Consider the following 13,723-nt stretch of genomic DNA (forward strand, 5'->3'; position numbering starts at 1 on the left):
TGGCCCAAGGGGAAACCCTGTGTTTAGGAAGAGCAATCTCCATAAAGTTGAAGGCTTCCTCACACCTCCCACACTGGGCCACTCTACTTGTGCAGCATACAAAGCATGGAACAAGAAATTAGGTGGAAATCATGCCTCCTGAATTTTAGATAAGATTCCAAGGAAACACTGAACATAAAAGCACTTCCCAGACAAGGCCCTAGGGCTTCACTGGCTGTTCATAGTAATGACTAGTGGCTCATGAAGCCCAGGGCACTGTCCACACACTCATTTTAAGGACAAGTCTCTTTTATCACATAAGGATTTTATTGAACTCAAATTCAGGGGCTCCAAAGCCTGAGGAAGACAAGGCAGGCTGGGGTTTGCACTCAAGAGGCCCAGGCCCTACCCCAAGGCCCCAATCCCCACCCTACCTACCCTTTTTAACCCCTTCCAAACTCAACGAGGGTCTCAGCAGCTACCAATCTAAACTACCCCACTCTAATTAGCCCTCCCTCTCCCTCCCCCCCTCCCCATCTAGCACTTTGCCAAGCCAGGCACCCACTAAGGAGCATGCTGCTGAGGCCAGTTCTCTGCTGACCTCTTTCTGGATCTCTCCCAGTGCCTCCTGCTGCCTGTTTGGCCTCCCTCCAATCCCTCTTCATAGCCCATTTCCCATAAGTCTCCAGGGCATGTAACTTCCTGCACCCTGGCCCTCTTGTAGGATGCTCAATTCTTCCATTCTCCTTCAACCCTTCCACTAACCTCTCTAAAGGTTTCTCTAGCTCCCGGTCCCCTTCTCCTCTGCCCACCGCCTCCCCACCCCTGATGGGTCCCGGGTTAACGCCGGCCAGCCGCGTGGGTCCGCTGGTGGCGAATGAGGTCGGAGCTCTGAGAGAAGGCCTTTCCACAGTCATCGCACTTGTAGGGCCGCTCCCCGCTGTGGACCCGGTGATGCTGCAGCAGTGTGGAAGAGCGGCAGAAGCCCTTGCCGCACACGGCGCACCTGTAAGGCCGCTCGCCCGTGTGTGAGCGCTGGTGTTGAATCAGCGTGGAGGAGCGATTGAAGGTCTTGCCACAGTCGGGGCAGCTGTAGGTGCGGCCTGGCAGGTGGGTGCGGGCGTGAATGGCCAACACAGAGCTTTGGCCAAAGCGCTTGCCGCACTCCGGGCACTTGAAGGGCTTCTCGCGGGCGTGACTGCGGGCATGGGGGATAAGTGCCGACCGCTGGGAGAAGCTTTTGCCGCAGATGCCACAGCTGAAGGGCCTTTGCCCGGTGTGCACCCTCTGGTGGGTACGCAGGGACGAGTTCTGGCTATAGCACTTTCCGCACTCAGGGCAGCTGTAGGGCCGCTCGTGGCTGTGGGTGCGCTGGTGCCGCAGGAGGTAGGAGCTGTCGCCGAAGGCCTTTCCACAGTGGGGGCACTTGTAGGGCTTCTGGCCAGAGTGGGTGCGCTGGTGGCGAAGCAGGTAAGAGCTGTCAGCGAAGGCCTTGCCGCAACGGGGACACTTGTAGGGTCGCTCGCCCGTGTGGGTGCGCTGGTGTTTGATGAGGTCAGAGCTCTGGGAAAAGGCCTTACTACAGACCTCACATTTATAGGGCTTCTCACCGGTATGGATGCGCTGGTGCTGGATGAGGGTGGAGCCCCGCCCAAAGCTCTTCCCGCAGATTCCACAGATGTTGGGCCGAGGGCCCTGCCCACCCCTGGCCCTGCCGCCCCGCCGGCCCCGAAGGGTCCCTGTCAGACCCAAGGGATTCTGGAGCATCTCAAACTGGGGTGTTGCCAGCAGGGCCCCCGTAGGCATTTCAAAAGGTGGCCCCAGGGCCAGGGCTCCTGTAGGCTGTTCCCCAAACCCCTGAGTGAAGGAGTCCAGGGGGTGAACTCCTAAGGGGATACTCAAGGAATTCTTTTCCTCTGGGTTCAGAAGCATCTCTGCACCTTCCTGGAATTTAGAACTTTCAGCCTCAAATTCGGGGCTTTGGGTTTTGAACCCAGGATTCTGGGGTTCAATTCCAGGGTTTGGGGGTTCATATTCCAGGCTCTGGGATTCATACCTGGAGCTCTGAGATTCAAATTCAGGGCTCTGGGATTCATAACCAGGGCTCTTGGGTTCATAGCCAGGACTCTTGGGTTCATAGCCAGGACTCCGGGGTTCATAACCAGGGCTCTTAGGGTCATAGCCAGGGCTTTGGGGTTCATACCTAGGGCTCTGGGGTTCAAACTCAGGGCTCTGAGGATCTGATTCAGGACTTCTGGGTGCAAACTCGGGGCTTGGGGGCACAAACCCAGGGCTTCGGGACTCGAACCCCGGGCTTTCAGGCTCAAACCTGGGGCTTTGGGATTCAAACTCTGGGCTTTGTGGCTCAAACCCGGGGCTTTGGGGTTCAAGCCCAAAAGGTATCTCTTCAACTTCATAGTCCCCACTGCCTTCGTGCTGAGAAATTTCCTCTTCCTCATTCTCACTCGAGTTGCCTGCAGGGTCAAGAGAATTACAGAAAATCCAAATTGTGTGGGGACCTGGAAGGTCATTTGGTCCATTAGTTGCCACAAACCTCTCCCCGCGCCCCAAGCAGGGTCGCTGACCCTTTGGCAGGTGCTGAAATTCCCAACCCTTCAGAGAAGACCCAGAACATCCAGTCCCCAGCACCCCCCTACCAAGTCCCAGGTGTCCAAGCCCCCGACCCTCTTTCCCTCCCACGGGCCAAAGCCCCTTCTCCCGCTCCCGGTACAATCCTCGGAGGAGAGGTCCCTCCCTCACCTTTGAGGGACCCTTCGGGGCTCCCCATTTCGTCAGGACTTTGCACATCCCGGGGCTCGAGACCCCACGGCGACGCCTCCCGCTCCATCCCCGCCAGCTCCCAGTGCAGCAGCGGTGGCGATGGTGAACGATCCTGAGACCCTGCCTGAGTGCCCTGGGACCTGGGTCCTCGCCACTCGCCCGCTCAGCGCCGCCCAGGGCACCCAGCTGCCCAGCCCTGGCCCCCGAGGCCGGACGTCTTGACCCTGGGCCTCTCCGGCCCGCCGAGCCCCTCCCCTACCCGCGGCCCCGCCCCCCTCCCAAGGTCTCGACTTGTCCCGTGGCCCTCACCAGCCCCCGCGCGTCGGGGCCTCGGAGATGAGGGGCTTCACGACTAGCCCTGCCGCCCCTGGCCACCGCTCCCTGCCCGAGACCCCGCGGTCTGGCCCCCCGGCCCGGGGCTGGGCTGCGGCTCTCCGACCCCCTCCCCCCGCACAGGAAGTGTCCGTCCGCGGCCAGTTCCCCCCGCTGGCTAGCGCCGCGGCCTCTCTAGGAGCGGCTGGAGGTGGAAACTCGTTGGCATTAACCCTGGGCTGGATGGCCCCGGCGTTAGGGCGAGGGGAAACGCAGCGTGCTGGAGCCAGCGGAAGGGGCTAGGGCAGTTGTGTGCCTATATCCTGGGTCTTCGTCTGTCCACGGGCCTGTCTGTCGATCTCCCGAGCCCTGTGTCCCTCAGTGCGTGTGGCCAAGGGCGAGGCGACAAGCGAGACCAAGGTCAGCGAGAAGGAGCGACGCTTCCCGGCGCCAGCGGGGGCGGTGTCTAACTCCCCTCCCCTCCCAGGCCTTCGGGTCAGCTCCGGCCGCACCTCGGAATCCTAGACGGACTCCCCTTTGACCTCATCGCGGCTCTTGAGCCTGGGACTCCCTCGTCGAACTCCGGGTCCCCACACCAGCGCGCCCACCCTCACTCCTCTTCGGCCCCCTCCCCATTCTTCCTAATCCACCCCTCTCCCCTACTGGGAAGGCTAGGATCGTTGCCAAGGAGACAGCCCCGCCTCCGGCTTCCAGAAGCACCTCCCCTAACTTCCCAGAGAGCTCAACGATTGGTCAATGTGGCTAGTGCATTCGCCGCCCCTCCTCCTCCGACTTCGGTGGCTGCCTGGCGTTAATGGTCGCCAGGGAACCAGAGGCATCTTTATGATTGGCTGAAGGCACTCAGGCCGGTTGCACCTCTGTCCGCCAGAATTGCCCGGGGGAGTGAGTGGGAGGGAGATGCCCGGCGCCTCGGCCCGTGCTTTCAAAACTTTTCCACCCCCATTTGCCCTCAATTATGTTTTATCTTTTTGAGGAATGAAAGCCAAGGGATGTGAGGATAGATATACTTCCTTACCCTCTCTCCCTGCAGTCCTTTCTCAGCAGTTTCCTTCTTCCCACAGGTTCTAAGTGCTGAAGGAACCAGTCCAGAGATCCTCCTGAAGAGAGGAAGCCTCTTTCTTTTTCATTACCCTGTCTCTTCCCTTTACTCTCCTCAAAGCCTGAATTTAACTCAATCCCTGGGAACCTTAGTCCCTGGTTCCTGAATTTTCTCACAGGGAAGCAGGATTTCTTGCAGGGGAGGATGACAATGAAGAGTTCAGGAAGAGAATTGACAGAACCACAGGACCTTTTAAGTGATCTAAGAACTTTCTAGTCCTATCTGGTTTGACTGGATGTTTGTGGAGGAAGAGAACCTGAGAATACTGCCCCAGGTGTATCTTTGAATGCAGAAGAAAGTGACCCTGAAAAGACAACTTAATATCATCCAATCTTGTCCTTTTTCTGCCCTTCTTGCTGAAACAAGTTAGGTAACATTCTTGACAATTAAGGAGCCAAATTATCCTGTGTGAATGTTACAGTGGCCATGGATTGTGTGTTTTCTTGCCTAACCGAACAAATAAAGGTAAGAAACTTGTTGGGAAGAAAGATGGCATCTTCCAATATTCCTGAAAAGAGATGAGAACAATTATTTAGATAATACCAAGTGGTAATGATAAATTCCTTCTTAAGATTGGGAGCCATCTTGCACAAAGGCATGAAAAGCTAATTTCGGCTTTACTATAAATTACTGCGATTTCTAAACTTGCTTGGAATGCCTGCCCATTCCTTGAACTCACCGGAACCTGGCTTTCCCTGACCAGATAACAACTCTCTCTGAAGCTCTAATGGCCCCCATAAATTCTGATGTTGGGGCCAGCTAAAATATTAACTAGCCTTTGTGTTATGCTTGTCAAAATTTTGTTATTTGTAAGTTCTCAAACCCCCCTTTGTGTAACTTTCTGTGTTATAAAGCTGTGCTCCTTAGAAAGCTGCGGGGCTATCTTCTGTTCCCACGGTTTTTGGGAGAGACAGCCCGGCCAGTCAAAAATTATAAGCTTGCTTTAATTTGATTTAAATTAGAGTCGGTGGTCCTTTCTTTGCATCATGGTCTAACAATAAAAGACTGGAGAGAGGGCTGGGGTTGTAGCTCAGTGGCAGTGCGCTTGCCTTGCATGTGTGAGGCCCTGGGTTCGATCCTCAGCACCACATAAAAATAAAGATATTGTGTCCTTCTATAACTTAAAATTTAAAAAAAAAAAAGACTAGAGAGAGAGACTTACAAATAGAATTACAGATCTTTCCACAGTGAAGTTGAGGCACCTTTCTGCCCTCCAGGGAAACAGCTACCAGTTCTATGCTTCTGTCCTATCACAATATCTGTTTGTTCTAAAATCTTTGCTAAGAGTGATATGTGTGGTGCATCACTAGAGAGCCCACATAGCCAGAACACCCTACAAAGTGCACTGATTGTGGGAAGAGCTATACATGAGGCCACCTCTTGTCCCCAAAGCACGAACACAGGTAAGAAACAAAAGTTTCCTTTACAACTTTTCTCTGACTTCTAACTTGTTTATTCACCAGAAGATTCACAGAAGAGCAACCAAATTCTACAAAATGTGTGGCAGGTCCTCCAGCCACAGCTCTGACACAGTCCATTGCCTGCATTCTTCTTATCATGAGTCACAAACCCAAAGTGTGGCAGAAGTCAGGCCAGGACTTCCAGCTGCTCTGGCACCAGCATTTCCACAGGGAAATTCAGCCACCTTTGTCCCTAGAGGAAAAGAGTGGCTGACTTCCAGTTCACCTCCCCCAAAACTGGGTCCTGTCTATGCAAAGGGCCTTCAACGGATATCCAGCCTCCACTTGCCACACACCCACAGAGTGAGAAGCTCTAGCAGATGGTGCAGTCCCCTCTGATAAGTAAGGGTTTCAACTTCATTGCAAGTCATAGAAAACTTAGGAGTCCACTGGACTTGTTCTACTACTGTGTCCATAGTGAGGAACCCTGTGCACGTCCTGAGCTGAGTGGCCACCTTGTCCACTCAGTGTAAAGGAGCCTGGGGCAGAACCATTCAGTTTAGGGACAAAGTATTGGACAACATTTCAGGGCCCATGCTAGAAAGAGCTTCTCAATGTGTGAAGGACTTCTGCATGAGCTGTCTCTTCCTGCAAGCAAAAGACAAGTCCTCTAAAAGGCCTCTGTCAGGCATGAGAAGAGATGCCCCAATATAGTCAACATGATTTGAGGTGCCCAGGAGAGACCAGCTAAGGACCGGAAAAATGAAATGTGGTCTTTGTACCAGGGCAGGTCATCCCCTGGCCTGACACATTTGGGACAGACCCTAGAACCAGCCACTATTCTTGCAAAACTAAGAACAGTGAAGGGCTTGGGATACAGTTGATGGTAGGGTGCTCACTTAGCATATACGAAATTCCTTTTAAGTGATCTAAGAACTCTCCAGTCCTGTCTGGCTGAGAGGAAGAGAATCCAAGAATACTGCCCCAGGTATAGTTTTGAATGCTGAAGAAAGTGACCCTGGAAAGACAACTTCAATCTCCAGCACTACCTCAAAAAAAAAAAAAAAAAAAGAGTAATTGGAAAATGACCTTTTGTTCAGAGGAGTAGTTCTTTGAACTTTAGCAGGCATAAAATTCCATCCCTGGAGATTCCGATTCAATAGGCTAGAGGTAGAGCCCAGAGCCAGGGAGCTTGCTACATTTTTAAAAAGGCATCCCATGTGATAATTGTGACAGAGATCCCTTATTTTGGAAATATAATCGGCCCTCTGTATCTGTGGGTTCTGCATCCACTAATTCGACCAAATATAGATTTAAAATATTTGGGAAAAAAATACATCTGTTTTTGTTTTGAATATGTATAGACTTTTTTTGGTCTTGTCAGTATTCTCCACACAATAAAGTATAACTGTTTATGTAGCACTTGTTGTATTAGGTATTTAAGTAATCTAGAGATGATTTAAAGTATATAGGCAGATGTGTGTAGGTTATATGCAAATACTACACCATTTTATACAGGGGACTGGAGCATTTGTGGATTTCAATATCTATGGGGATCCTGGAACCAATTCCCCAACCCTGAAAACAACTGTACTGGCCTAGAGCAAGGTTTAGCTTCTTTGGATCATAAATTTCTTTATGTGTCCTATTCCTAGAAAGACAAATGTTCTGAGGAATTTTAGGGGGTCTTTGGAATTCAAGCTCTTACCTTCCCTTATTTTAAGTGGTCTGGTCAAGCTAAGGGTGAGTGATGTGGCTGTAGCTTTTACTTCTCACCCTGGTTGGCTTTTCACAGAGGGCTTATCTTGTCTAGTGCTGACAAGTGTTTCTTCCAATGCACCTGTGAAACCTTGGGGAAACCCCTCAACTCAAGATGTTGAGGCAGAGCGCATTTGAGGCCAGCCTTAGTAATTTAGCAAATCCCTAAGCAATTTGGCAAGATTGTATCTCAAAAAAAAAAAAATAGGGCTGGGGATGTGGCCCTGTGGTAAAGCACTGTTGGGTTCAATTCCTAGTAAAAACAAAACTAAACAACACCTCTTCCTTGTTTAAATTGTTTCTGAAGCTGAGCCTCAAAGACCCACAAAAGCAGAAAAGGGAGCCCTACTTTTGGTGGAAGTATTTGTGCCAAGAAATGAGCAGCTGAGAATAAAATGGGGCTGAGGCCCAAGGGTTTCATGACCCTAAAGACTTGATTAAATAGTGGAAAATCGTGTCATGAGGGCAGGAAGCAGAGGAGTTGAGTCTGGTTTCTTTCTCAGTTGAGCCCTGAGCAAGCTTTGCAAACTTCAAAGCACTCAAACGTGTTTAAGTTGCAATTATGGCACCTTTAATTGGCAAGCTGAGGGCAGGGGCCAGATCTGGCTTGAATCTGAGCTGAGAACTGGTGTTGCAAACTGGGATTTCCCCAGACAGCACTGAGCCCCAGGGAGGGGCTGGGGCTGAAAACTGGGAATTAAAATCTGGTTTAAAGGTAGCTCCTACTGCCAAGGTGCCTCTTCTCACCTCCTGTTCCCCTTGTGATAAGGTGACACATAAAACAATCCTCCCCAGAAAAGGTTAGGGTTAGGAAGACCTTAATGGAGTCAGATTTGAAGATTAGGTGGGTAGAGTTCATTACTTCACCAGAACAGTGCCTTTTCTCCAAATTTTCTACTTTTTCAGAAGTTTCTTGAAGTTGACAGGCCTGCTTTCTTCCTCTCAAACACAGGACTAAGACAGGTGAACAAGCAAGTGCACACAGGACAGCTAGGACATACGCCCTTGTCATGACTCCATGAAGTGAAGGGTCTTCCTGACCAAGGGAACTCAGGGTTCACCCATGCTGGCTGTTCCCTGCCACATGCGTGAGGCTGGATTTGAACCACAAAGGAATTGGTGGTAGATGGAAAATGGAGTCACAGGGCGATCAGGAAAAGTTTCTGCAAAGCTTGGAAACAGATGGTACAGTTCCTTCATAATGCCACATGGCTTCTGACCCCCATCCCCCTTTGTTCGTTATGGCAGGTACCAAAAGAATGAAGATGCAAGATTTGCTTTTGTTGATTTGCAACTCTCATCTTGGGCTGGGTTTTCTCTTGCCTGAGTCTGTCACATGACTGTTCTCTAAGGCCCATCTTATAACTGGGATTGACTATCCCCATCCAGGTCAGTGCCTGGGTGTTATCACAAGGAACAGACAGATGCCTCTAAACCCTGACTGAGAAGTTGGCAAGGAACACATGAATGGTATGGTGAAAATGACAAGTCAGGCACAGTGTGTGCACCTGTAGTCCCAGCTACTCTGCAGGCTGGGGCAGAAGATTGCTTGAGCCCAGGAGTTCAAGGCCAGCCCAGACAATATAGTGAGACCATATCTCCCAATCCCAGTGGCTTCGGAGGCTGAGGCAGGAGGATTGCAAGTTCAAAGCCAGCCTCAGCAACTTAGCAAGGCCCTAAGCAATTAGCAAGATCCTGTCTCTAAATAAAATATTTAAAAGGGCTAGTGATTTGGCTCAGTGGTTAAGTGCCCCTGAGTTCAATCCCTGGTACCAAAAAAAAAAGAAAAAGAAAGAAAATGAAAAGAAAAAAAGGACAATTAAGAACCCTGGAGTTTCACTGTGTATGTGTGACGTTGGGGGCAGGGTGCTTAGCCTCACCTGATCCCAATGTCCCCAATTGCAAAGGGTCAAGAAAAATAAATCTTCAATTAAAAAGTGTGAGGAGGGCTGTGGATATAGCTCAGTTGGTAGAGTGCTTGCCTTGCATGCACAAGGCCTGGGTTCAATCCCCACCACCACACACACACACACAAATAATAATAATAATAATAATAATGTGTGAGGAGGCCTTCTAGGGTGGCTAAGAAGGCTTGAGCCCCAAGGGTTTCTCAGGAAGGTCCAAGGAGGACTAGGAAGAAATCTTGGGGCCTTCCCCTTCAAAACCAGGACCTGCCAGGTGTGGTGGCACATGCCTACAATCCCAGTGACTCTGGAGGCTGAGGTAGGAGGATCAAAAGTTCAAGGCCATTCTCAGCAACTTACTGAGGCTCCAATCAACTTAGCAAGACCCAGCCTCAAAATAAAAAATAAATAAGGGCTGGAGATGTGGTTCAGTGGTTAACACCCCTGGATACAATCTGTGGTACCAAAACCAAAACCAAAAAACCAGGAGCTGCTGATCACCTGAGAGTGGTACTGTGGCATGGCAGATGTCACACTTGGTTTTACTGCCTCATCCTGACTAGGCTGTCCCCTTCAAGCAAGATGCTTCCTTTCCTAGGCTGTTATAAGGGTGAAATGAGTCTATGGACTCATTTATGGTTTACTTTGTAAACCATAAAACAGGAGAGAAGCAGAGATCTGATACAAACCTTGCTGTTACTTCCCACTTGCCACATTCTCACATATATACTCATTCCTATTCAAGAAAACCCAAACACTGTAGACCTTGGTTTGTAAACTCAAATGACTCCTGGGGGCTCAGCAGGTCCAGAGGGAGAAGACCTGCTTTGTCAAAGACATTGATTGGTTCAAGAAACAATTTACTTTATCTTTTTGCTTTAAGAAAAACACTGAAAACACTAAAAAGCAAGCTATGGTTAATGGCTTATCAGCTGTCAGGAGCTGATAAGGAGTGTGGGCTGTGCTTATAGAGAGCTCTGGCTTCACTGAGGAAGCAGCTGTTGATCTGCTTCTGCCAGCTATGGTTTAATGGGAACTTAGGTCAACTTGCCAAATCTTTGGACTTCTCAAGAGAAGCTAGAAACCTAGATTTTTGTGTGAAATACCCCGATTTTTATTATCATTATTATGTGGTGCTGGGGATTGAAACTAGAACTTTGCCCATGCTAGCCCTTGTCAATTTTTTGTTTGAGACAGGGTCTCCCTAACTTACTGAAGCTGTCCTCAAACTTGCAATCCTCCTGCCGCAGCCTCTTGAGATTTAAAAATCTTAGGTTGCTAATTTATAACACTAAAAATGCTGCCTGGGTCAGCCCTGATTCAAGATGCAGCAGTTGAGTTTTAACTTCTACATTAAAGAGACAATTGGTCAAACAAGGTTCTCTTTGACTTCAATCCTCTTGATACTTCTGAGCTGAAAAACTGCCTTTTTTCCCCCAAAGGGAGGTCCAGTGAGGGTTATACAGCCCTACCTCAAATGAGAGGGGGAGAGCTTCTAGAACCTGGGGAGCAGGGAGCAATGCATCAGCAGATGAAGCTGGTGAGGCCTGTAAGACCATCCTCAGTCCCCAGGTTCAGCTTTTAATTACAAATTCTGTGACTTCCCTAGAGGTCACCACAGAAGTTCATGCCCCTGAGCTCATCTGGTGCTTCAGACTAGGTCTAGATCTTCACCCTCTGCCTGTCCCCCACACTCCTGGAATATCTCTGGATAAAGCTGAAAGCTTACAGGTGGGTCCAGGTCCCCTGGGCCAGGATCCAGGGTCACAAGCAACCCACTAGCCCCCCGGCCCCTGCGGACCCCAGCTCCTGGCCGATGGACCCACTGATGCTTGGCCATGGCTGACTTCTGGCCAAAGCACCTGCCACACTGAGGGCAGGGGTAGGGTCGCTCGCCACTATGGGTACGCCTATGGGCTGCCATTTCAGAGCTCTGCCGGAAACATCGCCCACAGTCTGGGCATGGGTAGGGCTTCTCGCCTGTGTGGGTGCGCAAATGGCGCCGAAGGTCTGAGGCGTGGGCAAAGGCCCGGCCACAGTCTGTGCAGGGGAAAGGGGTCTTGCCGCTGTGCACCCGCTGATGCTGGTGAAGGGCAGAGCTCTGGCTGAAGCAGCGGCCACAGTCAGCACAGCGGTAGGGTTTCTCGCCGGTGTGGACGCGCAGGTGGGTAGTGAGGGCGGAGCGCTGCGTGAAGGCCCTGCCACAGTCGGGGCAGCGGTGGGGCCGCTCCCCTCGGTGGATGGCCCGGTGCTTACTCAGGGAGGAAGCCCGGCCAAAGCCCTTGCCACAGTCAGGGCAGCAGAAGGGCTTCTCTCCTGTGTGGGTGTAGAGATGCTCCACCAGTGTGGAGCGCCAGGCGAAACTCTTGCCGCACACATAGCAGCCATGACGCTGATCTGCTCGTGGGACAGATGGGTGGGCACGGAGCGGAGGGCGACCCCGGTGACGGACCTTGGACCGCCTCTCTAAGCCGGAAAGGAACCCAGCTGAGGATGGTTGGGGGACCTTCTGCCCAGGAATTGCAGAGTCCACAGAAAGTGTCTTCTCCAGCGCTTCTGGCTCTTCCCTTTCCCTTTTTATTTCCTTGTTTCTGGAATCTGCTGGAAGACAAGGGCAAGAGCTCAGACTCAGGCTCATCCTAGTCCTTGAATCCCACACCCTGCACAGTGACAGGCCTCTCAGATACACCACTTTCTGGACCCACGGTTGTCTCTGGGACTTAGTGAAGAATGGGCAGAGGATCTTGGATGAACACCTTTCATCAGCTTTAGGGACAGAAAGGAGGGGAGGGAAGAGCAGTATATTGTCCCTCAGGGCTAGGGAAATGGCACTTGGGGACAGGAGAGGAACCATTTGAGCTAGATCAAGAAAGATGAATGGATGCTTATGGATGTTCCCAGAGGCAGAAACAGCTTAAAGAAAGGCATGAATGAGGCCAGCAATGACAAAGTAATCGAGGCTGAGCCCTTGAGGAACTAAAGAAATACAGCAATAAAAGCCAAGAGAAAATGAACTGCAACACACAGGTGGTAGAGAAGCCAGAGTAATGATGTGTGTGTGTGTGTGTGTGGGGGGGGGTAGCAACAGAGCTTAGTGACCAAATAGGTGTGAGAGCTCAAAGGAGTGGAGACAGGTGGGCCCAGCTGCCTCTTTCTAGGCTGAGTCCAGAAGCCAGGCAGGGGCCAAGAATGATGGTTTCGGCTGAGACGCAATTCAGGGAAGAAAATGCTAAGCAGGTAAGTCCCCTTGAGCCTGAGTACATATTCACCTCTATCTGCTTCTGTTGGGTACTTGGCGACCTCGGGATCCTGGGCATCCGGATGCCACAGTTCGGCCTCTTCCTCCACCCAGGAGATGAGCGCTGGCTTGGTGCCTCCGCCTCCTGGGAAAAAAAGAACGCAAACCCAGCGTTGTGGAGAGGCCACCCCACACTGTCCCGACTTCCCCGACCTGGGCCTCCCACTCCGCGTGCAGAACCCAGGGTACAGGGGGCATGTGGGCGCCGGCGGGCAGGCAGGGCTCTCACCGAGAGCGCTCAGGTGGAGGTAGGTCTCGCGCATCACGTCCCGGTACAGCGCCCTCTGCGCCGGCCGCAGGCACCCCCACTCCTCCAGGGAGAAGTACACGGCCACGTCCGCGAAGCTCACGGTCCCGGGCTCCCTGCACTCGGTCCCGGCCCCATTCGGTTCCCGGGCGGGGACAGGAGCCAGAGGCGGCGCCATGGAAACTGCCAGCTCCGGCGACAGGCCAGCCACCTCCCCCCTACCGAACCTGGCTCTGCCGAGCGTCCCGCGCTTAAGAACGCCTCCCCAGCCCGGGCTCAGGGTTCGGAGGGCGGGAATTAGGACCCAGACAGGGCAAGACCGGGCCTCTCCTGGGCCCACTGGAGTGGATGAGAACTGAGAGCGACGGATACATAGTCAGAACCGGGAGATGCCTTCATAAAAATGGCGGCAACACGGCCTCTCGAACTTTGCTCCCACGCCGTCATGCCCACGGTGATGCCAGCCGGGTATTTCCCGGTCTCTTTGTCTTCCAGCCCTCATCCAAAATGGCCGCGGCGGCTGCAAGTGCCAGTCCGAGAACCCGCCGCGCGCCCCTGGGCAGGGTGGGCTAGGACTCCGCGCGCGGAGGGCGGAGCTGCTGCCCTGTCGGGGTTCAGGCCGGGTCCTTTGCGGAGAGTCGCTGTGGGCCCGAACTGATGATTGCTGTGCTCTTGGGGTTGAGACGTTAGTTTGCTTTTCTGGGCCGTTCTTGTTCTGTTATTAGCTCAAAATTGTATGATAGCAACCATTTCTCAATGTTGACAGTTAAAAATTAAAAAAAAAAAAAAGATAAAAGAGAATCTTTTCTATTGGAAACTTGTTCAAGACTAAAATTCTGGGCACACTGGGTAATGGGGGCCACTAGGGAGCCTAGCCTAGTGTCTCAGAAAGGACAGAAGAACCTTCTTGTGCAAGCTGATACT

The 13,723-nt window shown here is 51.9% G+C and overlaps 1 protein-coding gene across 1 annotated transcript; it reads right to left on the bottom strand.

The window, feature by feature from the left end:
* Positions 1–287: 287 nt before the first annotated feature.
* Positions 288–13,378, bottom strand: LOC114103105 (zinc finger protein 768). Its single transcript, XM_034636374.2, has 4 exons — positions 12,782–13,378; positions 12,524–12,637; positions 10,912–11,855; positions 288–2,739 (listed from the first exon to the last, which is right to left on the bottom strand). Exons 1-4 carry the CDS (start codon positions 12,975–12,977, stop codon positions 820–822), a joined length of 3,174 nt encoding a protein of 1,057 aa, XP_034492265.2. The 5' UTR covers positions 12,978–13,378; the 3' UTR covers positions 288–819.
* Positions 13,379–13,723: the final 345 nt, after the last annotated feature.

This window comes from Marmota flaviventris, chromosome 19 (assembly GCF_047511675.1).
Source record: "Marmota flaviventris isolate mMarFla1 chromosome 19, mMarFla1.hap1, whole genome shotgun sequence".
NCBI classification, from domain to species: Eukaryota; Metazoa; Chordata; class Mammalia; order Rodentia; family Sciuridae; genus Marmota; species Marmota flaviventris.

Coding starts and splice junctions, on each gene's coding strand:
- LOC114103105 (XM_034636374.2), bottom strand. CDS start 12,977: ATGGCGCCGCCTCTGGCTCCTGTCCCCGCCCGGGAACCGAATGGGGCC. Junction 12,638..12,781: donor CCTCCACCTGAGCGCTCTCG/GTGAGAGCCCTG, acceptor TTTTTTTCCCAG/GAGGCGGAGGCACCAAGCCA. Junction 11,856..12,523: donor CCCAACAGAAGCAGATAGAG/GTGAATATGTAC, acceptor CTTGTCTTCCAG/CAGATTCCAGAAACAAGGAA.